At 41.2% G+C, this 25,519-nt stretch overlaps 2 protein-coding genes across 3 annotated transcripts in view; one reads left to right on the top strand and one right to left on the bottom strand.

Annotated features, from left to right (window-relative positions):
* Positions 1-8,341: 8,341 nt before the first annotated feature.
* On the bottom strand, positions 8,342-24,219 carry LOC141909751 (FAS-associated factor 2-like). Its single transcript, XM_074800351.1, has 12 exons — positions 24,157-24,219; positions 18,501-18,682; positions 17,226-17,341; positions 16,726-16,755; positions 16,040-16,140; positions 15,474-15,651; positions 14,426-14,524; positions 13,565-13,643; positions 12,887-12,968; positions 12,636-12,725; positions 12,150-12,293; positions 8,342-11,620 (listed from the first exon to the last, which is right to left on the bottom strand). Exons 1-12 carry the CDS (start codon positions 24,217-24,219, stop codon positions 11,432-11,434), a joined length of 1,353 nt encoding a protein of 450 aa, XP_074656452.1. The 3' UTR covers positions 8,342-11,431.
* A 599-nt stretch (positions 24,220-24,818) lies between these two features.
* LOC141910043 (protein argonaute-2-like) overlaps positions 24,819-25,519 on the top strand; it is a 37,376-nt gene continuing 36,675 nt past the window's right edge. For both annotated transcript variants that reach the window (XM_074800743.1, XM_074800742.1), the window contains exon 1: positions 24,819-24,919. In XM_074800743.1, the coding sequence (XP_074656844.1) occupies positions 24,901-24,919 (19 nt within the window). In that variant the 5' untranslated portion in view covers positions 24,819-24,900. The remainder of the gene's footprint in view (positions 24,920-25,519) is intronic.

Here is a 25,519-nt window from a genome sequence, read left to right as displayed (position 1 = left end):
GTGGTTGTGTATGAGGTTTGATTAAAGGGGTTCCCAGTATAAGCGGGCTTGGATGTGGTTGTGGTTAATTACAGAGGTCCCGGTATAGACGAGCCTGGATGTGGTTGTGGTTCTAGTAAAAAGGTCCCGGTATAGACGGGCTTGGATGTGGTTGTGGTTCTAGTAAAGAGGCTTTACTGAAGTGGTACCCTATAGGTTGGGTGGAGGTGGTAATGTGAAGAGTTCCCAGTATAGACGGGCGTGGTGTTGTCGTTTTAGTAAAGTGGTCCTGGTATATACTGGCTTGAATGTGGTTGTGGTTTTGGTTCTAGTAAAGAGGTCCCGGTATAGACGGGCTTCGATGTGGTTGTGGTTATGGTTAATTTAAGACGTCCCGGTATAGAAGGCGTTATGTTGTGGTTTTAGTAAAGTGGTCCTGGTATATACTGGCTTGGATGTGGTTGTGGTTTTGGGTCTAGTAAAGAGGTCCCGGTATAGACGGGCTTCGATGTGGTTGTGATTAACTAGAGGGGTCCCGGTATATACGGGCTTGGATGTGGTTGCGGTTCTAGTAAAGAGGTCTCGGTATAGATGGGCTTGGATGTGCACATGGTTTTAGTAAAGAGTTACCGTTATAGGTGGGGTACGTGCAGGTGGTTTAAAGAGGTCACGGTTTAGAAGCTTGGATGTGGTTGTAGTTTTGGTTATAGTAGAGAGGTCCCGGTATAGACAGGATCGAATGTGGTTGTGGTTTTGGTTCTAGTAAAGAGGTCCCAGTATAGACAGGATCGGATGTGGTTGTGGTTTTGGTTCTAGTAAAGAGGTCCCGGTATAAACGGGCTTGGATGGGGTTGTGGTTTTGGTTCTAGTAAAGAGGTCCCGGTATAGACGGTCGTGGATGTGGTTGTGGTTTTGGTTCTAGTAAAGAGGTCCCAGTGTAGACAGGATCGGATGTGGTTGTGGTTGCTGTTCTAGTAAAGAGGTCCCGGTATAGACGGTCGTGGATGTGGTTGTAGTTTTGGTTCTAGTAGAGCGGTCCCGGTATAGACAGGATCGGATGTGGTTGTGGTTTTGGTTCTAGTAAAGAGGTCGTGGTAAAGACGGGCTTGGATGTGGTTGTGGTTTTGGTTCTAGTAAAGGGGTCCCGGTATAGACGGACTTGGATGTCGTTGTGATTCTAGTAAAGAGGTCCCGGTATAGATGAGCTTGGATGTGGTTGTGGTTTTGGTTCTAGTAGAGAAGTCCCAGTATAGACAGGATCGGATGTGGTTGTTGTTTTGGTTCTAGTAAAGAGGTCCCGGTATAAACGGGCTTGGATGTGGTTGTGGTTCTAGGAAAGATGCTTTAGTGGAAGAGGTACCCTATAGGTGGGATGGAGGCGGTTAAGTGAAGAGTTCCCGGTATAGGCGGGCATGGTTATGGTTTTAGAAAAGTGGACCCGGTATATACGGGCTTGGATGTGGTTGTGGTTTTGGTTCTAGTAAAGAGGTCCCGGTATATACGGGCTTGGATGTGGTTGTGGTTTTAGTAAAGAGTTACCGTTATAGGCGCAGGGTCGAGATGGTGGTTTAGTGACGAGATCCCGGTATGGACAGGCGTTAATGTGGTTGTCATATTACTGATGAGGTCCCGCTATATAAGCGGGGTACGTGCAGGTGGTTTAGTGAAGAGGTCCTGGTATAGATGGGCTTGGATGTCATTGTGATTCTTATAAAGAGGTTTCGGTATAAACGAGCGCGGTTGTGGTTGTGTATGAGGTTTGATTAATGGGGTTCCTGGTATAGACGGGCTTCGATGTGGTTGTGGTTAATTAGAGGGATCCCGGTATATACGGGCTTGGATGTGGTTGTGGTTCTAGTAAAGTGGTCGCGGCATATACGCGCTTGGATATGGTTGTGGTTAATTAAAGAGGTACCGGTATAGATGGGCTTGGATGTGGTTGTGGTTTTGGTTCTAGTAAAGAGGTCCGGGTATAGACCGGCTTGGATGTGGTTGTGGTTGCTGTTCTAGCAAAGAGGTCCCGGCATATACGGGCTTGGATGTGGTTGTGGTTAATTAAAGAGGTACCGGTATAGATGGGCTTGGATGTGGTTGTGGTTCTAGTAAGAGGCTTTAGTGAAGAGGTACCCTATAGGTGGGGTGGAGGTGGTAAAGTGAAGAGTTCCCAGTATAGACGGGCGTTGTGTTGTGGTTTTAGTAAAGTGGTCCTGGTATATACTGGCTTGAATGTTGTTGTGGTTTTGGTTCAAGTAAGGAGGTCCCGGTATAGACGGGCTTGGATGTGGTTGCGGTATTAGTAAAGAGGTCCCGGTATAAACGGGCTTGGATGTGGTTGTGGTTCTAGGAAAGAGGCTTTAGTGAAGAGGTACCGTATAGGTAGGGTGGAGGCTGGAGGCGGTTTTAAGTGAAGAGTTCCCGGTATATACGGGCTTGGATGTGGGTGTGGTTGCTGTTCTAGTAAAGAGGTCCTGGTATATACGGGCTTGGATGTGGTTGTGGTTTTCGTTCTAGTAGAAAAGTCCCGGTATAGACAGGATCGGATGTGGTTGTTGTTTTGGTTCTAGTAAAGAGGTCCCGGTATAAACGGGCTTGGATGTGGTTGTGGTTCTAGGAAAGAGGCTTTAGTGAAGAGGTACCGTATAGGTAGGGTGGAGGCTGGAGGCGGTTTTAAGTGAAGAGTTCCCGGTATATACGGGCTTGGATGTGGGTGTGGTTGCTGTTCTAGTAAAGAGGTCCTGGTATATACGGGCTTGGATGTGGTTGTGGTTTTCGTTCTAGTAGAGAAGTCCCGGTATAGACAGGATCGGATGTGGTTGTTGTTTTGGTTCTAGTAAAGAGGTCCCGGTATAAACGGGCTTGGATGTGGTTGTGGTTCTAGGTAAGATGCTTTAGTGGAAGAGGTACCCTATAGGTGGGATGGAGGCGGTTAAGTGAAGAGTACCCGGTATAGGCGGGCATGGTTATGGTTTTAGAAAAGTGGACGCGGTATATACGGGCTTGGATGTGGTTGTGGTTTTGGTTCTAGTAAAGGGGTCCCGGTATAGAGGGACTTGGATGTCGTTGTGATTCTAGTAAAGAGGTCCCGGTATAGATGAGCTTGGATGTGGTTGTGGTTTTGGTTCTAGTAAAGAGGTCCCGGTATAGACGGTCGTGGATGTGGTTGTAGTTTTGGTTCTAGTAGAGCGGTCCCGGTATAGACAGGATTGGATGTGGTTGTGGTTTTGGTTCTAGTAAAGAGGTCGTGGTAAAGACGGGCTTGGATGTGGTTGTGGTTTTGGTTCTAGTAAAGGGGTCCCGGTATAGACGGACTTGGATGTCGTTGTGATTCTAGTAAAGAGGTCCCGGTATAGATGAGCTTGGATGTGGTTGTGGTTTTGGTTCTAGTAGAGAAGTCCCGGTATAGACAGGATCGGATGTGGTTGTTGTTTTGGTTCTAGTAAAGAGGTCGTGGTAAAGACGGGCTTGGATGTGGTTGTGGTTTTGGTTCTAGTAAAGGGGTCCCGGTATAGACAGACTTGGATGTCGTTGTGATTCTAGTAAAGAGGTCGTGGTAATGACAGGCTTGGATGTGGTTGTGGTTTTGGTTCTAGTAAAGGGGTCCCGGTATAGACGGACTTGGATGTCGTTGTGATTCTAGTAAAGAGGTCCCGGTATAGATGAGCTTGGATGTGGTTGTGGTTTTGGTTCTAGTAGAGAAGTCCCGGTATAGACAGGATCGGATGTGGTTGTTGTTTTGGTTCTAGTAAAGAGGTCCCGGTATAAACGGGCTTGGATGTGGTTGTGGTTCTAGGAAAGATGCTTTAGTGGAAGAGGTACCCTATAGGTGGGATGGAGGCGGTTAAGTGAAGAGTTCCCGGTATAGGCGGGCATGGTTATGGTTTTAGAAAAGTGGACCCGGTATATACGGGCTTGGATGTGGTTGTGGTTTTGGTTCTAGTAAAGAGGTCCCGGTATATACGGGCTTGGATGTGGTTGTGGTTTTAGTAAAGAGTTACCGTGTTAGGCGCAGGGTCGAGATGGTGGTTTAGTGACGAGATCCCGGTATGGACGGGCGTTAATGTGGTTGTCATATTACTGATGAGGTCCCGCTATATAAGCGGGGTACGTGCAGGTGGTTAAGTGAAGAGGTCCTGGTAAAGACGGGCTTGGATGCCATTGTGATTCTAGTAAAGAGGTTCTGGTATAAACGAGCGCGGTTGTGGTTGTGTATGAGGTTTGATTAATGGGGTTCCCGGTATAGACAGGCTTGGATGTGGTTGTGGTTAATTAGGGGGGTCCCGGTATATACGGGCTTGGATGTGGTTGTGGTTTTGGTTCTAGTAAAGAGGTCCTGGCATATACGGGCTTGGATGCGGTTGTGGTTAATTAAAGAGGTACCGGTATAGATGGGCTTGGATGTGGTTGTGGTTTTGGTTCTAGTAAAGAGGTCCCGGTATAGACCGGCTTGGATGTGGTTGCTGTTCTAGTAAAGAGGTCCCGGCATATACGGGCTTGGATGTGGTTGTGGTTAATCAAAGAGGTACCGGTATAGATGGGCTTGGATGTGGTTGTGGTTCTAGTAAGGAGGTCCCGGTATAGACGGTCGTGGATGTGGTTTAGTTTTGGTTCTAGTAGAGAGGTCCTGGTATAGACAGGATCGGATGTGGTTGTGGTTTTGGTTCTAGTAAAGAGGTCCCAGTATAGACGGTCGTGGATATGGTTGTAGTTTTGGTTCTAGTAGAGAGGTCCAGGTATAGACAGGATCGGATGTGGTTGTGGTTTTGGTTCTTGTAAAGAGGTCCCGGTATAGACAGACTTGGATGTGGTTGTGGTTTTAGTAAAGAGTAACCGTTATAGGTGCGGGGTCGAGGTGGTGGTTTAGTGACAAGGTCCCGGTATGAACGGGCGTCAATGTGGTTGTCATATTACTGATGAGGTCCCGCTATATAAGCGGGGTGCGTGCAGGTGGTTTAGTGAAGAGGTCCTGGTATAGACGGGCTAGGATGTCATTGTGATTCTATTAAAGAGGTTCCGGTATGAACGAGTGCGGTAGTGGTTGTGTATGAGGTTTGATTAATGGGGTTCCCGTTATAGACGGGCTTCGATGTGGTTGTGGTTAATTAGAGGGGTCCCGGTAAAGACGGGCGTGGATTTGGTTGTGGTTCTAGTAAAGAGGCTTCAGTGAAGAGGTACCCTATAGGTTGGGTGGAGGTGGTAATGAAGAGTATTCCCAGTATAGACGGGCGTTGTGTTGTCGTTTTAGTAAAATGGTCCTGGTATATACTGGCTTGAATGTGGTTGTGGTTTTGGTTCTAGTAAAGAGGTCCCGGTATAGACGGGCTTGGATGTGGTTGTGGTTATGGTTAAATTAAGACGTCCCGGTATAGAAGGCGTTGTGTTGTGGTTTTAGTAAAGTGGTCCTGGTATATACTGGCTTGGATGTGGTTGTGGTTTTGGGTCTAGTAAAGAGGTCCCGGTATAGATGGGCTTCGATGTGGTTGTGGTTAACTAGAGGGGTCCCGGTATATACGGGCTTGGATGTGGTTGCAGTTATAGTAAAGAGGTCTCGGTATAGATGGGCTTGGATGTGCATGTGGTTTTAGCAAAGAGTTACCGTTAAAGGTGGGGTACGTGCAGGTGGTTTAGTGAAGAGGTCCCGGTATAGACAGGCTTGGATGTCCTTGTGATTCTAGTAATGAGGTCCTGGTATAAACGGTCGTGGATGTGGTTGTGGTTTTGGTTCTAGTAGAGAGGTCCCGGTAAAGATGGGCTTGGATGTGGTTGTAGATTTGGTTCTAGTAAAGAGGTCCCGGTAAAGACGGGCTTGCATTTGGTTGTGGTTTTGGTTCTAGTAAAGAGGTCCCGGTAAAGATGGGCTTGGATGTGGTTGTAGTTTTGGTTCTAGTAAAGAGGTCCTGGTATAGACGGGATTGGATGTGGTTGTGGTTTTGGTTCTAGTAGAGAGGTCCCGGTATAGACGGGATTGGATGTGGTTGTGGTTTTGGTTCTAGTAAAGAGATCCCGGTAAAGACGGGATTGGATGTGGTTGTGGTTTTGGTTCTAGTAAAGAGGTCCCGGTAAAGACGGGCTTGGATGTGGTTGTGGTTTTGGTTCTAGTAAAGAGGTCCCGGTAAAGATGGGCTTGGATGTGGTTGTAGTTTTGGTTCTAGTAAAGAGGTCCCGGTATAGACAGACTTGGATGTCGTTGTGATGCTAGTAAAGAGGTCACGGTATAGACAGGATCAGATGTGGTTTTGGTTCAAGTAAAGAGGTACCGGTACAGACAGGCTTGGATGTGGTTGTGGTTTTGGTTCTAGTAAAGAGGTTTTAGTGAAGAGATACCCTATAGGTGGGGTTGAGGTGGTTAAGTGAAGAGTTCCCGGTATAGATGTTGTGCGAGGTTGTGGTTTTAGTAAAGTGGTCCCGGTATATACTGGCTTGGATGTGGTTGTGATTTTGGGTCTAGTAAAAAGGTCCCGATATAGACAGGCTTCGATGTAGTCATGGTTAACTAGAGGGGTCCCGGTATATATGGGCTTGGAAGTGGTTGTTGTTATGGTTGATTAAAGAGTTTTCGGTATAGACGGGCTTGAATATGGTTGTGGTTAATTACAAAGAGGTCCTGGTATAGTCTGCGTGGATGTGGTTGTGGTATTAGTGAGGGGGCCTCGCTATGTAAGCGGGGTACGTGGAGGTTTAGTAGGGCGGGGCCATATAGGCAGGGTGTGTGGTTTATTGACGAGGACCCGCTATATAGGTGGGGTGGAGGTGGTTTAGTGAATGGGTCCCATTATGGACGTGGGCCATGTGCTTACTTTGTATTGAATTGAATTTTTATTGTGGTTGTATGCGTTAAAGATTTATTTCACAGAGGTATCATGCGTAAATTAGGCGTATCTCCATCTTCAGAAATTATCATGGCCCATCATTTTATAATCATCTCATTATGAGATTAAGAAAATGTAGCTCCCAGCGGTGAAATATAATGTGATAGTTAATCCCGACCACAGTTGAAAATGGCGCGGTAACATTAATTTCCTCTATAGTCGAAATTTGAAATAAACCATACGTTAAACTAAAAAAATCAAAATACTCTAGAGAACATACTGGCCCACATGTTTATAGAATGAGAAATTTGTTGATTGGGTAATTCTATAAAAGTCGCCATTTGCAAAATCGTAGGCCCCTAAATATGAACGATGCTACCAAAAACATGATAGTGCGAGGTACAGTCAAATCTGCCTTAATCCGGATCGGCTCATCGGGATTTTGGTCTAATCCGGACAATATTTGCAGTAAGTGGATGTGGTTAAGAAATTCCTCGTTGGAATAACCTAAATCGGCTCGACAATGAATCAATCATTTATAGTCAGACACGAAAGCGGACAACATCAATTTTCTATAACTACTTTGAATGCGTTAAGGATTTATTTCACACAGGTATCATGAGTCAATTAGGCATAATTAACTGTCCATTTCCGAAAATTATCATGGCCCTTCATTCTGTAATTATGTCATTATGAGATTAAGAAAATGTAGCACCCAGCGGTGAAAATTTTGTTTTAATTGTGAGTTAATCCCGGTCAAAATTGCCCAGTAACATAAATTTCCTCTGGAAGAAACTTCTTTAAATATTCGTTCATGTAAATTGTAAATACTGTTTGCACGAAACCTCGTGTCTCCAGCGCAGAAACCATTAAATTCCTGATCAAAGCGTTTACCGGTACACAGAGTGGACCATGAAAATATGATTTAATCAGCTCACACGAATGTACAGTTATCTTATCTATATTTCGGTCTACATGTATTATGAAGCCGTGTTTATTTCATACTAGGTGTATTATTGTAAAAAGTACTGTATCGCTTTTCATTTAGGTTTTATACTAAAGTTTGATAGAAAACTGAACTTGGGGGATTTTACCTACATTCGATGTTCAGACTACGGAACGAATGCGTACGATTCCTCAGCATCCAGACTAAGGCAGCCACCATAACAAAATCTCAGTTCCATAAATAAGAGTTAGATAAGATGAGAAGATACACAATATCCGTGTATGATGATAACGAGAGAAATCCCACAATAACGAAGCCAAGATTGAAAAATTCTATATCAGAATGATTATATTTGAGGAGCGACGTTTACCCAAAACGTCGCTCCTCAAATATAATCATTCTGATATAGAATTTTTCAATATTGGCTTCGTTATTGTGGGATTTCTCTCGTTAAGAGTTAGATATTGAATTAAGATTAGTCCGCTCTCAATGTCTTTAACTCTTTAAGAATAAAATTTAACAACTATGGAACTGGATCTCTAGCCTCCTATGAATGAATAAACGAAACGCATTTTCTAAAAGTTTTTTTGTAGATGTTTTTTTTTTGTTCAAATGCGTATGAAATTTACACAGTTTATTTACACAGATATAGAGTTTAAATGAAATTCCAAAACAATTGAAATCAACGTAATTAGTACACACGCTTTACATTCACGAGGACACACTATAGACCGACTCATTCCAGGCGCGTGGCGTGGGGAGGGGAGTTACGACGAACCACCCGAAATAAAAAAAAGGCTCGCATTTGAAAAATGAATTTTCAGAAATCTAGGCTTGCCCTTTTGTACCCCCGTCCAATAGGCCTTCATGTACTTAGGACAGGCATTGGACTCCATTATAGGAAGCCTTGAACTGTATTGGCCATTTCAAGGCAACGTGTATACCTTCCAGCACCAATTGAAATAGGTCCGCACCTCTAGGAAAACGAACTGCCGATAAAATCGGTGATGCCACGGCCTGTTCAATTCCACCACTGCCTCACCTTCCCCAATTTTCCACACCACCTAGTGCCATACTACACAGTCAACCCCCATATACCGCCCGCACAACATAACGGTGATCTATGATTTTGGTTGTGTAGAGAGTACGGCCGTATATCGGCGGTTAATGTTGATTAGATCCGAGAGAAAACGTACCAATTGTCTAGGGAAAAACCTGACGTTGATTCAGTGGGGTAGGAGATGGCAGTCTATCAGGGGGGCGGTATATCGGGGGTTAACTACGGTTTTTCATTATCGCAGGATCTTAGTTTCCAGTTAAGATTTGATGAAACATTTCGGTCGCCCTTAAAAGGAAATTGAAATATTTCCGCGAAAATCACCCAGAGCAATTTTGAGTTGACGGCATAAAGGGGTCTAAACGGTACTTCATTGAGTCAACATATCCATAATTACTTATTCAAATAACACTTCGACTTGCGGTAAACCTTGCCTCACTCGAACTAACACCTATTTTCCGATCCTCACCTCAGTATTCGCTTACCACGGATCTATTTTGCCATTTTATCCGAGTCAGGCGAGGTTTACCGCATTTCGGACAATATATTCAAATCTAGAATAATTTAAATCTTCGTAAAAATTGCGATTTCATTTTTTCATTGTTCTTCAATGATCGATGAAAGTCCCTCTTCGACAAAAATCTTCGAAAAATCAACAAAACTTTAAAAGTTGAAATTCTCACTACGTACATTTCAATCTGCGGCCTGCATGCCCTACACAGACATTCTATTTACTATCTATCACCGTATTCATCCAAATTCTAATCGCCCACACTTCATAAGTAAAATTGATTTTAAATGAACTAAACAATCACCAGACATAAGAGACATTTAATTAGCACACTTTCAAAAAGAAAATCAATTGTCCTCACTTCACGCCAGTTCAGTTCAGGACATTTCTAATTGAAAAGGAATACATATATTTGACATTCTAACCAGCGCACTTTCAAAAGGCAATCATCCAGGGTTTGCAATACAATATATACTTAAGTGAATGTCTGAAGGACTGGTTCCAGGCAGCAGATCCATACCTGTATTTACCCATTAGCACTCAAGCCACGCGTATCTGCCCTGCCTATTACTCCTCAAGTCGCACAAATTCGACCTGACACTTTTTTGTATGCTGCACAAAACCGGTTACAGTGGGATTTGAAACCCAATAGCTTATTATAAACTAGATACCAAAGTCCTCAAAATACTGTACAGAATCAACATCTTCCTATTTGAAATTCTCGACTATTTGGGGTAAGAACATGACAGATCTGAGCGCTCACTTCAAATCCAAGTAAGTTTGGATGAATTTTGGGGGCCAAAAGGACATGATTTGGTGGCCCACCTCATCAAATCTTATATCATATGAAATCCTCGACTATTTATTACACAATAACATGAACTTGTTAGCATGGAAATAAACAGCAGATGAGCTATTCGGTATCGCGATAAACATGGATTTTCTGAGGAGTGATTGACGCTACATCGTAAAATTCCTGAGTGCTAATAGGTTAATAAACTTGAAATCGTTGAAGAACTGGATCCAGTTCCACAGTGGTGAGTTAAGACTCGGCATTGACTCATTGAAAAGAGTTAACTAACTCATAACGGCCGAACTGGATCTTTAGCGAGTGTTACACACATTCGGAGTTTGATGAAAAGAACACACGAAGGCACTTCCACTAGTTCTTCTAGTAAGGTTTCTCTCGATTTCAAAAATCAGATTTTCAACTAGCGCTATCCGTCTCTCTCACGCACTGATAAGACGTTGAAAATATTTTCAATAATGAGGACCCGGTAAAGCTACTGCGACCGTCGTGGAGAATTCCACGTGTGGCAGTTGTTGAGCTTGCACCACGGCGAACTTCTGCTTCCTGCCTTCGTAGCTAGTCGACTAGTGGTCGGAACTGATAACCGTACACACTATAGTTCGCGACACATTTCACTATGTCGGCCATCTTCGAAATAGGTCTGATCTACAGCGATTGTGCAATGGAGTATAGTTCCGACTGACATTCGGTATTGCTTAGTTCACAAATAGTCGACTAACTACGATAACCGAAGTTCACCCTGGCGACAATGTCGTGCATAAAGGGCGATGCTGATCAAATTCAGATGAGTTGTCCCATTCCTAATATCCTAAGGCGGAGAAACGCATTTACGAGCACTGATTTTTCACGACCAGCGTTTTTACCAAGATGCGTTGCCGATTGATTCTTGCGATCGACCAACTCGCGCTGGAGGAAGCGATGTGACGATTCGATTTCCAAGATGGCGGCACCTGTTAGTCGATAATGAACGGTACAATCTTTCGACGTCGCCATGTTTACGCCATTCGATTAATTAAACCATCGTAATCTATTGTGAACTTTCGCTTTAATCCACAATATCGGTGCGAATCGTCAATGAAAGAGATCGCAAAAAACGAACGCTCGTAAAAACGCCTCGATCATCGGACACACCATCAGGTGGAACGAATGTAACCCCGACTGAAAGTCTGCTAATGTCTACGAACGCCATCTGGTGTCCTCGAACAAGAACGTCCTACCGCGAGTCGTGCCATCTGGTGGAGAAGCTGCTCGCGCTGAGTCCTCATCGGTTCGTCGATCGATCAATCGAACAATCGATGCAAATTAAATGAAGTCGATGAAATCATGCGTCGTTGTCGTGTACGAATAACATTTCCGATCGGCCGAGTCCGATTTGTTGGAATGTCTCCGGCTCGGGGTCAGCGTCGTCGTCGCCTGACGGCGCGCACGGTAACACTTTACGCGGAAAGTTCGTCACGATTTGAAAGTCGTCCGGCGTATCGTCGTGACAATACACGAAATAATATAAATACTGAAAATATGAAATTATATCTCATTCGCGACATTGTTTTTGTAAAAACTTATGACCAAATCACCCGTAGCACCCTTCCTAAACAAGACGGTGGCTAGTAAGTATTGATTCCCAAATAAGATGATCAAATAACAGGGTGGCCACTTTTATTCGTAACATTTTCCTCACTATTCCCCGACATATACGTTGTTTTCACTGACTTGATCTGCTAAGAATCCAATCAATTAATTAACAAATTCAAATACGTAAGATATACGGTAGATGGAAACTGTATGATTTTATGCACAACCTACCTATCTATCTCAACAAATTTCCCCGACTTTTAGCTTTTTTTAAACAAAATTCTCTAACATTTTTAAAGAAAATTCCCCGTCTTTTCCCCGATTTTCCGCTAAGTAAGTTGCCACCCTGAATTACCTCTTAAGAACCCCCTAAAGGTAGCTACCTCATTGAATTCCCTTATGACATCATCACATGTCTTTCCATAGACCCTCGCTTTCAGAAAACTGAACTGAAAATTGACTCATACCTTTATAGATTGCGTTTTCAGGAATTTGCGCTCGATGCGTTTGCCACTCGGTAATTTCAGCACGATGTGCACTAAATCAGGGTTATCGGACTCCGGTTCGGCTGGTATTTTGTCCTTATACTCCTCTTTCTTGCGAGCAATTTCCTGAAATAATGATCGAAATAAATTCTAGATACAGTGGAACGTCGTTATAACTGCCTTGGATATAGTGATTTATCGGTTATCGCAAACTTTCTTCCCAAATAGGAGAATTTCAGCTATTTCGGTTATAACAAACGGAGTTCCTAGAAGTTATCAAAAAGTGAAACATGGGGGAAATATTTCTAACCCCGAGCCATTTTCAACAAGACAGTTATAATTTTGGTTTTGTACAAAAGATCCCAGTCACAATGTTCTGGGCTCATGTCAATCGAGTCAAGTCTAAAATACAGGTGCTAGGAAACAAAGGGTTCAAAGATTTGGAAAACTCCAAACAACGAAACTGACCTCTTTTTTTCTCTGTTCTTCCCGTTCTTGGTTTCTTCTTTCTTCCTCTTCTTGCTCGACTTTCTCCAATTCTTCGCGCTTTTTTCGCTCCTTGGCAACAAAAGAGAAATATTTCATCAGAAAATCAGGTCGCCACACACCCGATTGAAGAAATAACCAGTAACGGCTAACACAAAATGCCTGAGATGAAACTTTCACGGAACTGGAGCTGGACCTATTCAACGTTACCTATGTTGTTACTTCAAACGTACCTTTTCCTGATCAGCCTTCAACGACTCTAAGTAGGCGGCATCCTGTTGTTCCCTCAATGATTGGTTAAAACTTCGCTCCTCCCTGAAACGGAAGAATCGCCAATGGTTAGACTAGGAAACTGCAACACACAGACACTGCTGTAATACAGACAGACTTATAGTCATGATAATGTCTAGCTGTCTTTCCCAAACAAATCGTTTTTAGGGAAACCAGTGTATCGTTTCATAGTCAGACTAGAGTCAGTTTTTACGTGGTCGAAATAAGTGCGTCTTCACTATCTGACAAGTTAAATTCAAGAATCCAAGTACAAACGTGTATTTTATCAAATGAGCCTCAAAAAATGTTCTTTTCTTCTCCCAGCATTTGGTATAGTTTCCTTAATTATCGATTTTTATAATTTCAGATTATGTGATTTAATTTGATTTAATTCCACTGTCAAAATGTAGATGAAATTGAAGCCAGGAAAACTGAGGAACTACTAGCCTGGAGGGTCTTAAGTAATTGCCATAAGTGGAATCATCGCAGGCGTCGAAAGTTCCACATTAATGTAACACAAATTCCTAACTTCAAAACCCCCAGTACGGTGCGATAAACAGGACACGTCTTTAGAAGCATGCATAAATAACAGGGGAGGTCTGATAACCGACCTCCACCTACGCTTGATCTGACCTACGTACCTCTCAGCTCGAGCTGTTAACAGCGAAGCCTCGTTGTCATTCATAACTCGAGTTAGCTTGTTGACGAACTCCTCTGGTCCTGGAAAAGAATTCCGAAAAAATACTATTACGCTTTCGAAGTAGGAGCGAAAAGTGAGAATCTAGGACCAAATGATCGAATCTATGTGACAACAGGGACTAACAGGACCTAATTCTGATGCAGACTTCAGTATTTTTAGCTAGATTTCATTGGGAGCTCATCTACGTCTGAGAATAAGTTCATTTTCAAAAGATGTAAAATCTTGAATTTCAATTCACAACTATGGAACTGGATCCCTGGGGCCAGTTGCAGTCAAGGCTAAGACTTAGATTATATTTCTCTGCCTAATCTAGAACTTACAACCACAGGGTGGGCACTTTCATTAGATCTTTTCCCCCGACTATTCCCCGACATGTAAGTTGTTTTCCTGACTTGATCTGCTAAGATTCCAATCAATGAACAGTGGCGTTGGAAGTGCAGCGACTGCAGCGGCGAAAGTTGTGGCAATAATTTACTGAATGACATTTTTTCTACTTTGAATACCACATTTTTGAAGAAATTAAGTAAATTCGCCACGGCAATATTTAGAACATGTCCAAAATCAGTATTTAGCCGCAGCAATCAAAAATTGCTTCTAACGCGCCCGATGAACACAGTGAAATATATAAAACACAGAAACTTTTTCATTTTACGTAGACGCAATCTAATCCAAAGATATTTCCCTGACATTTCTCTGTTTCTTTTAGCAAGTTTTTGTTATAAAATTACGTATTTTGAAGAGAGGAAAATTCCCTGACTATTCCCTGATCGCCACCCTGGATCAGTCTAAGACTAATACGTACCTACAGGTCCTTCGATTCGCGCGATCACGGTCATCTTGTTTTGCCGCAAAACGATCAACGCCAGGAATGGGTATGTGTTCTCTCGCAATGCCTGCGATACTGTGCCGAACAAGAAAAAAAAGAAAAGAATTCAGAAAACGTGGCATCGAACGTCGTAATTTGGATATTCTCAGAGCCCCGACTGGAGAGAGGGATGGTGCTGAATACCGAAATGAGCTTAAACCGGTCTAACAACGTTACACAGTTCTGTACACGTATTAAAAATCCCCAAGTATTTTATGCGTGATTTTCAATTATCCCAAATAGAAATGGGGACTGTGTAAAAGTTGACATACATACCACGGGGATGTCCACGTTTTAGAGGTGGTTGGTTGATAGAAGTGATTTTCACAAAAAACTGCAGCCATTCGGGTAAGCAATTGACATTGAACTATGCAATGCCACCTGAATTTCCTAAGTACTTCACACCCTATTGGAAAATCTATCGAACTCCCAAATATTCCCTATTGGAAAATCTATCGAACTCCCAAATATTTCCAAACTGGGCAGGCACGGATCCAGAGCTGTGACTTCAGTGGCTGAGACTCCCCTGCTCAGCTACCAAAAATATTTTTTAATCGTTTTCTTGAAGGAATGTACTCAAGACGAAGCGGGCGAACAGTACTACATAATCGGTACTATATCATCGTACGTTTGGCCAAACAATATGCCGTATAGGCCCCCTATCAGAGATTTTAGTCGGCGGTTTAACATCCAACATTCTTTACGAACCCCCTCCTGGAAAAAATCCTGGATTCGCGCCTGCTGGGAGTTTAGTGCAAAGTTTTGCTCGATTTCCCAGTATTGTGGGAACCACGTACATATCTTTTTCTATAAGATTTTAAACTTATCGTTGCAGTAAACACTGCCTTACTCGGCCAACTCAAGACTTTTACTTAACGCTAACAAAAATTAAATCACTCCCCATGCATTGTATCTTCCTATTATTAACTCAGTCTCTGCTTATCTCGGACCAATTTTGTCATTCCAAGTTTGAATTTCAACTAACCTCGATACCCTTCCGGGCTGTTTGTATTACACGCCCAGAATAACATGCTCGTATTGATGAATTCGACGACGTCGTCGTTGGACAGAGTCGCGCGACAAAATCCGGCAGTGTCCTCGTGGTCGTCGCCGTGCAGATAAACCAACAGGAACTTCAACTCTCGTTTCGCGTCGTTCAGAGCCTGAAAACAGATCCGACAAAAAAGAAACTACCCGAATTAATAATAATTTCTAAAGCGCTTCCTCGGCTAAAAACTTGCGCCGAGAATATATTTCTTTTAAACGTCATGTGATCCGCTAGAAGGAGACATAATCCTACGCAAAAGATCGAACAAAAGGCTCAGTACAGTATCAAAGAATCAGGCGTACAAAAAACAAGAAAAGAACAAGGGGCTCAGAAGTATTCATGAATCCATCCACTAGCGAGCGTAGATCCTAGAAGATAGAATGAAGGGCATGGCAGTGTCGAAGAAACCCCCCCCATAGGGGAAAGAAGGGGTGCTGACCCCAGAGAGAAGGCAGGGCTCGGCAGTATCAAAGAATCCGTCTACTAGGGGGTGTTAAACTCACCTGGCTATACGAGCCCTGGTAGAATACCGGGTGATTTGAGCCGAACTGCAAATTATACGCGCTGATAAATTTCACCACATCTCCGAGAGGGTCGGTCACGTCTGTAACAAAAATTGCCATAATTCCATAGCCATAGTGAAAAAAGAAAACTGTAATTTGTAATAGGATCTCAAGGCCCCGGAAAAAATTTCCATTTTCCAAAACTTTCCAAAAAACCTGCGAGAACCCTATTGAGACTGTCTGAGAAACACAGGTTTTCAGCAGACCTGGGTACATTAAAACCAATTTTAAGATTCAAATATAGCCATCGGCCAACAAATAAACATTAGCAACTGATATATTTGTGTACAGAGGAGGGGGGGGGGGTGTAAGCGATTTATGTATGTATGAGTCAAATATGGTGACATGTCTTCAAATTCCTGTTATGTCCAGGACTTGCCAAAATTACAAATTCAATCATGAAAAAAAAATTGAATCCAACAGTGTTATTCTGTAGTTAAGAGTATACCTAAGTATAAGTAAAATGGAAAAGAAAGTTCAACAGACCTAACTACCTTAATTATGTACTTATATGAATATTCCTGTACGGAACTTCGGGCACAAAATGGAAATAAAAAATTTGATTATCTTATTAATGTCACTAAAAATTAATTATCATAGACTCCCTTACTACAAAACCAACTTACTTCTTCGAGGATCAGGCCGCAGAAGACGAACTACAAAAATAAAAAACGATGAACTCATGGATAACGTTTTAATCACCAAACACGTTTCGTAGCAGTAAGGCTCAATCAAAAGTAAGCACGTTTCAGCACTTGTATTGAATAGCGCCCATGATGGACATCGTAACTGCTCATCATGATTTGCCAAACTGTAACAATTACCTACTTACAGCAAATGGAGCAATTTAGCAAATGGCCCCAGAAGTGATGTGTACTTGGTTTTTGACGATAATGAATACTGTGACAAAAATTTCCAATGGCTTTCGAGTTAAAAAGTTGTAATTTTAAGCTCTTTTTGACATTTTTGTGAACAAGTAAGTGCAAATCAGGTCCTTAACAATTTTCATTCTCCAAAAAGTAACACTCGGTAACGCTTAGTAATAGACTTGATAGGAAACCACATCAACTAGAGTTTTTTCTGTTTTTGAAAAAAAAAACTGGCTAAACCGCCATCATAAACTTACGTGTGAATTGGAACAAATCTACGAACGTCGAATACACGAATCTGAACGGCATCAGAAATATGTAATAACCCCATCCTAGAATTCCGCGAGGACGTCGGTGAGCGACGGTGAATATTCTGCGAAAATAAATCGATAAGATAGAATTGAATTAACGGGTAAAACCCCAGGATCAGGCCGTATAGATCCCGAGTAAAGATTTGTCTTTACAGTCAACCTTGCAGTAACTCGCACACACAAGTTGCCCCAATTCCAAAATCACGTTTTATTCCTTCACCAAATACCATTAAAATCTGTCTATAAGCAGAGCCGTCGGAAGGAATTTTTCAGAGGCGAGGCTTATTTCTGAAAGGAGGTCTGGAAAAATTTTTGAGAATTCAATCGCCGGAGATGCGTTTTGGGGCCATTCCACGGTCTCATTCACAGAAGAATAAGAAGTCTTTCTATTTTGCTTTAAATTCAATCGTCGAAGTCTCCCTGGAATGTATCTTACCGATATTCTACGGCATGAATATAGAGGACGCGAAATGAACACCTGAAGGTCACGTAGTGTGTTTGTATTGATTAAACGCACAATGCTCATACGGCCCATATGTAGCCTTCATATGTAAACGTGATCGTCTGCTTATGCAAGTAATTGATGTCAATATTGGAGTCATACATTTGGTAAAAATTCCTTTAAACATTTGCCTTATTCACAAGTTGTAGATTGTGTTAGTCGAATAAATTTTATTCGTTGACTGCACTGAGTTGATACATCGGAAATGAACTGAGGGATGGTCGATAAAGCATGTAGGCCTACCTCATTGTCCAGTGCGTAGGAAATGCGTACAGCTATCACCGGAATGATACAACAACACTGGCCTCTCCCCGTTTTTTCCCCCTCAAATTTCAATCATTTAATCTTTCGATTTATGTAACCCCATCTAAATATGATCAGTAATTTCAATGAATCAGGAGGCTAACTACTTTAGCTTAGGCCGATCCAAAATAATGGTCTGTTCGCCGTAACCCGCCCGACCCGACTTCAAAAGTTGTGAGTGAAAACTTTTTTCCAGGATTCTCTGTAATCAATCTTATTTTTGACTAAAGCGGCCGACCGACAAACCCACTGCCGATGTACGCGCTACATATGTTTGTTGTCAATTAAGTGTCGTGTGAAAACGTGCCTCGACAGGCCGCCTAGTTTAAGTTTTCCAGAAAACCGGCAGCCTTCTAGGTGAGAGAAGTTCCATGTTGCCACTCATCCCTCACCTGCCCTGCTGAATGAAACGTTACCTCTGATCAGACGGGCTGTTATTCACTTGAGGCGGACGCTCATCCTGTTGGTGTTGTTGATGGAATACAGATGGCGCCCCATCCTGTTCGTTCAGCGTAGTCTGAACGGCTACCTCCAGATCCCAGTTGTGAGTTTCTAGGATCTCGCGACATCGTTCCATCGTTTCAATTCCAGTAAGATCCTACATTGAAAAAAAAAAAACAACATTCACGACTTATTTCAGCAAAGGGCCGGGCATCCAATCTCAGTCAGTCAAAGATAAATATTCTTCTTGCATTTCAAATGATTTGATCAGACAAATAGCATTTCGGGTTCTAACCCTCAATCCTTTCAGTGCTGACTGATTAGTAATACCTTATAGTGCTGGAGAAAATTTGAAAATTTTGAGAAATTCCACCCTAGTATGTTGAATAACGGGCATACCGCTTAAGTGTGTCTACACCGCAGCGCGGTGTATCATTAGTTACTAATATTTCCGTGTTTGACAGGTGCTGCCATCTTTCAACAGAGATAAAAACTAATTACTAATTACATCAATCCACCGCAGTGCGGTGTACCAGCAAAATCCATCACCGATTTATACACCGCACTGCAGTATAGACGCACTGCAAGTCTCCAATCAGGGTCCTATGTCTGAATACAAGGAATTTTCAATGAGTTCTAAAGGAGAAAACAACAAACATCGAAGAGGTGCCTGCATCACTTTTATCCAAAATTCTGTAGAATCCTCCGGATCGCTACTGTTTATCTCGGTAAACCATTGAGTGGTTTTATACCGGTAAGCTCATTTTTATCCAATACACTGCCTCAACTCGGTTTTTAATTTCGTTACTGATTTGGTAAAAAGAATCCACATCCCAATTGTGTCGATTAAGGCGTAGTCTATGTGTAACAAAGTTTTCCCAAAATTCATGTTCTGACCGAGTTTTGGGCATTTTGCTCATAAAGGAGTTCCAAGCTCTTTTAAAAGAGTTTTGAAGGGATCGAAGAGTCGTAGGGATCCTGATCAAACGCTAGAGTGAAGTAAATAAGCAGACTGTCAAGGGATACGTCTGGGAGGACGCCCTCTGCTTGTACTAGCTACGAAGGGGAGAGGGCACTTGATTTTGAACACCTGAAACTGCCAGCCCAAGAAATCAACAGTAATGAAGGAAGTTCCACCGGGGTTTGGGTTAGAGCAGGAAACATTTTTACGCCGGTGTGCTGAGGTCTGAGCTGAAGAGGTGATCACAGGGGTTTGGCGATGGGCTTGGATTTTATTTCCGGGTTGTTGATAATCGCGCGAGAATGGAGCTAAATATGAACTGCGAAAAAAATTCAAAATATCATGGAAATACCTTGTGTTTATATTGTTTATTTATCCTATGTATAAATTATTTATATTATTTTTATGTTTATTCTATAAAGTTCCGATATACAATTGGTCATTAAGGATCATTATCAGACGGTCGTCACGCTTTACTATATAAAATCACAAGGGACGAAATGCCTTCAAGTCGTGCCAGCCAGAAAGTTGGGACCGTCACGTGACTTAACGCTTCATATTTGACTGAATGCGAACCTGAAGCATCTAAGATGAAAACAATATGAAAAATATTTGAGAATAATTTACATTCAAATGCATTTTTTTTGTCTTTGAATTGTATGTTTGATCATAATTCATTCTTTTTAAGTTATTAATTTCAAATGAATCATAATCTGACAATGAATATCGGTCTATGAATGTGTCAACTTTTCACATTGAAGTTTTAAACACAATGACGTCATCAGAATGTCACGCGACTGTCCCAACTTTCTGGCTGAAAATCTAAACACAGTGGAGGCCTGGCGTTTCGTCCCTTGTAGATTTAAATAGTAAAGGGTCACGACCATCTGATAATGATCCTTAACGACCAATTGTTTATCGGAACTTTATAGCGGATTAATAAACAATATCTGTACCTGTATCTGTCTGTATAGTTGCTTGTAGTCCTTAACAGGCTCAGTTGCAACGAAGTGGAGTGCGCAGAGGGTTTTAATGCTGCGACATGCGCTTGTTGATATAACAATATAAAAGCGCAAGGTATTTCTGTGATATTTTGAATTTATTCGCAGGTCATATTTAGCACCATTCTCGCGAGATTATCAATAACAACCCGGAAATAAAATCCAAGCCCATCAGTGCATCACCAAACCCATGAATATGATTTATCTTTATTTAGGTATGTTCATGTCCGCGCGGGGCGCCACTATCGATTGTGACGACCATTATTGATCAGGAAAAGTGTGATGCGCGTTTTTACCACGCGTTTGACATCGCGTAGTAAAATCATTCATAAAACCTGTCTATCAATGCAAATGAGCTAAAATCTTTTGGAATCAACCAATAAGATCGATCTTTATCACTTGGGGGTTGGTTTAGTGTATAAATCCGCATTTTAGTCGAAGAAAATAGAAATCGAAATATACCCTTTTTCAAGAGCAAAATTTGTCAGCTTAGGACCCGGAATAAGCGACGAATCATCAGGAATCGGAAGGTTTAGGATCTTAAAATTCAAATACTGAAGACGCATGCTTTTATTTCGTGTCGGGGCTGAGCGATCGCTGCCGGAAAAGTCGATGTCTAAGTTTTGCGTTGAAGCGAGCGATACAAAATGGCGGCCGGTACTTGTTGTTGAATGACGACGCGCCGCGCTGCTCGTGATGAGATCAATATTCAACAATTATTCATCGGTCTAGCGGTGAATTATTGTATTTATTTGTGTAATTATTGTATTTTTTTTGCGCGCGGATCGCCACTACGCTCCCGTCGGTAAAGCGGCTGTTGAAAGAGGGAGGCGTCTAATGGGATGAATTGAGGCTTGTGACGGGCAAAAATAGAGGCGCATGATGGGACAATGAGGGGATTTTCCAAAAGCAGCAAAATTGAAATATATATAAAATATTGTTGAAATTTAGCTCAAAACAAAACAAATGGATTATTATTTAGTTATTATTAGTAGAGTTATTACTATTGCATGGTTTATGTTTCTGATTGATTTTATTATGATATCATGAATATATTTCAAATTTCAGTGTTTTGAGCTAGGCCAAGCCTAATTTTCTGCTTTTCTTAACTAAAATTCATTAAGCAAATAATATATAAAATTGGTATATTTAAATCAATTTGCAATAGGAGCCTATGGCTATAGACCTAACTGACAGGCCTTGATAATCATGTTTATTCATTTCAAAAATTATGTAGTGAAAAAATAATTTCATTTGAAATCATATCAATATTTCTCAATATTTCACATTTTTTCTTGCCGTTACCATGGAAACCTAATAATAATAATCTATATAATAAAAGATATTCCTAGATAAACTTAGGGCAAACATAAACTATTGATAACTAGTTATTCTATCCCCTTTCTACATCATAACTTTTGATCTAACATCGATATTTTCATTATTTTACCATTTTTCGGCTGGTTTCCATGGAAACCATAGGCATTTGGAATCAGATAAAAACTTTGGGTCTTTCAACTGTCACCTGAAAGTGCTATAAGTGTATTGCTCTTTAAATTTCTAGTCTATCTCTTTTAGTTTAAGAGATATTGAAGTTTCTTTACGTGAAATATTGCCTTCTTAGATCACAGTTTTTGTGTATTGAAACATGAAATTTAAAAAGCATATTGTTATTTGAGCCCTCCCCATTCCAACAAGCTTTCTTTCAGTAAGATTGGAGCTATTTGAATTTTTTATGGATATAGCTAGTCTAGTACCTAGCCGTTGTTCCTGAAACAACGTCTAGGGCGAAAGTGCTCATATAAGGTTAATTTTCGTCCCTCATTTCGAGGGAGGAGGCTTTGAGCGTCTATTTCACCCCTTAAAACACCATCAACTTACCTCAAACTGACTGTTCTGTAATCAGATGGAAGTTAACTATTGTTTGTGCATAAATTTGTAATCCTAAGTAGCTTTTGACGATCGTAGTAGCTCAAAACTTTTGACTAGTCGCCTCAAAAAACAGTTGAAGTGAAGCAACATAACAAATATGGCGGCTTTTCGCGGTGCATGATGGGAGTGTAAATTACGGATTCGAACTTAAACTTGGTGTCAAGGCAGATATTATTCTTGTTTCAAATTATTAAGGTTAAAATTGACCAAAATCTATGCGTTTTATCAACAAAAAATAACATTTAGAGTAATTTTAGAGAGACATATTGAATTTTCACATTTTATCAATTTATTCCGTATTGGAAATCCCGATAGTGGCAATCAATTCAAATCAAATCAATAAATTCCCCGGTTCGCGATTTAAATCATCAAAAAATTCATTATAAAACACGTTTTCAAAGTCAACTAAGTAACTTATTTATTTATCTTAGTACAAAGGTTTGATTTGACACTAAAATCAGTTGTTGCATTGCAATTAACAGGAGTTAACCTCTATATGATACTTTAGCGTCAGACGTTGTACGGAACCGTAACAACGACTGGTATTCAGACTAGGATAGGATATAGTAGTTAGTTACCTAATCGTTGGTGGTAAGCTTTTTATAATCGGATGGGCTTATACCAACGTTAGGTTGAAAAAAGTAACACTTCAAAAATATACTTTCTATTCACTTCAGTCCACAATTAATGGCTTAATTCACAAACTAACACAGGTACCTTTCGAAATAATCCAATTTTATGTATGTTTCGAGTGATTAATCAACATTATTTTGAGAAATTAATTAATTTCTCAACAAATTTCGCCATTGGCCGCCATTTCTCTGTATTGCACATGTGGCATGATAAGACAAGGGGACCTACAAGGATTTATATAAAACTTCCAAGACGAAACGACAATTTTTATTTTTGATGGTTTTCCAACTTTTATTTGAAGTCTTCGTGTTTTCCATAATAAATAATGAAATAATAAATTTCTGGTAAAAGAAAAATGTGAATAAGTGTTGATTTCTTAATTTTTTTAAATTTCGTCGTTTCGCTTTGTTAGTTTGTGCTGTTGTCCTGGCCTCAGTCCACAGGTGCCAGCACCTCCAGTAATTTTCAAAATGGCAGCTGTTGACTCGACGGAAATTTACTCTCACTTTACGGCCGATTTGCACATGGATTAAGATCGCCAGGTGAGGTGTTATAGGTATCAGACAAACTACGAATCTGTTGTGCGTCGTCGATTACAACAAAAATGAGACAGATATCTTAAGAGACAATGAAATGCCAGGCAAATTACTCGTCAGTCAAATTGGCTGACGAAGATTTCATACAAAAATGACCTTCCCATTCCTGACTGTGGTTTGTGAAAATATCCGATCGTGAAACTAAACCACAGACAGGTTACTGACTAAGGATATAGCTACTTTATTTGAACGAATTATCGTCTTAATTGTTTAACTATAAATCGACCTCGTTCCTCCCTCAAGCACTCCTATCCACTCTGAAGAATCCGGAGTAAAAACATATTAACACGTCAGAACACAAGCACTCAGCACATGACATTTTATAATCATTTGACACTGTCAGTGTCACTAGACAGATCAATAAAAACACCGTTTAATTGAATTGATCTGCATCTTTGGAGCGGCACAAATCCAGATTCGGCGGATTAATCCACTCCATGTTTTTCTCATACAGTTCGTATTGCTAACGTGGATAATGTGGCTATAACTGGAAGTAAATCGTAGTCACCTGGAAATGAATAATCGTTTCAGTTTGCTCGGGTGTAATTTCATCCTCGTCAACCTGCGCCATTTTGTCGCCGGTAATATGGTGCATGTCGACATAAAGAAATCGCAATTAACTTTATTACGCCTTTGAAGTAACATCGATCGGCGCAGCAGAGCGTTCGATTATCTACACCGAGTAAACCTGGGTAACCCATTGATAACCCGTATGCGTTCGATTTATCCATCACGTGTTAATTTGGGCTTCCCCAGGGAAGTTAAAAGAGCGACACGCGATCCAGCGCGGCGGGCGTGTGTCCCGCCCGGCCGTGTCCCCGGGCCAGGGAAGCCAAAGTCCGGATAAATCCTCGCACCGGCTAGGATCTCCGGGTAGCCCAGGCCCTTTCTGAGGCGCTTATTTTGAGAAGAAAATTGATAATCGTTCTAATGGGGGCTGTGTGGACACACTCATTTTTTACAGCTCCGGTCATGAAAATGAGACTACACCCGCGTTGCTAGAATAAAAACCACACCGCCCTCCTAGATGAGTTTACGGAACAACAATTTGAAATAAGCCGCACGCAATTCTTGGCTTGAAACTTATTGAAAATTAAAATTTGGCAGAATAAAGTTTTATTGAATTTCATTGCTATTCCGGGGATTGCCGGAAATTGCCGAAACGATCGCCATTTAATGATTTCTAGACAGGTCAAATTTATGATGGAATTGGTATTTGTGATGTTGAATTACGAGTGAATAGAATGAAATAATGTACCCTTTAGGACCAGGTATGAGTTGCCCTTATATCCGTTCATGCTGAGGTTTAATTAGTTGAAGTTGTCGATTCGGTGAACTCGAGATAAACTCGTTTAAATGAGTTCAAATTTGGTGTTATTTACTCAAAAATTACTGTTGTTAAAAGATTGAAGAATGTAAAAATTTTGGAAACTAGGCCTATGTGAAGTTATTTTACGGTCCTCCTTATTACTGAGATGACATATTTTACCGAGATCAAAATTGAGATGACATGAAATTATAACATATTTATTTATTCCTTATCGATTTTAACACTTTTGAAATCATATAATATCAGTACTAAATGCCTGCTGGACTGGATGGAGTCATATGTTACATATTTTGTCGGATATTTCTGTAGAAAAATAACTATTAACTTTACCGAGATGCAATCGTCGATCAATCAAATTCAATGAAATTTGATCGCTAAGCGAGATTATCATTATGTATTTAAAGTTAAATTTTTTTAAACAAAATGTCCGGAAAAATATGTTGTTGAACCTAATGCAGGGATGAGAATTCCCCGCGTATCCACGGCTTCCCACGGATTTGGGTATTTAAAAATATCAATTTTCCAAATAGTCAAAAAATCC

The sequence above is a fragment of the Tubulanus polymorphus genome, chromosome 8, assembly GCF_964204645.1.
Source record: "Tubulanus polymorphus chromosome 8, tnTubPoly1.2, whole genome shotgun sequence".
NCBI classification, from domain to species: Eukaryota; Metazoa; Nemertea; class Palaeonemertea; order Tubulaniformes; family Tubulanidae; genus Tubulanus; species Tubulanus polymorphus.
This window is presented reverse-complemented; position numbering and strand designations above follow the sequence as displayed.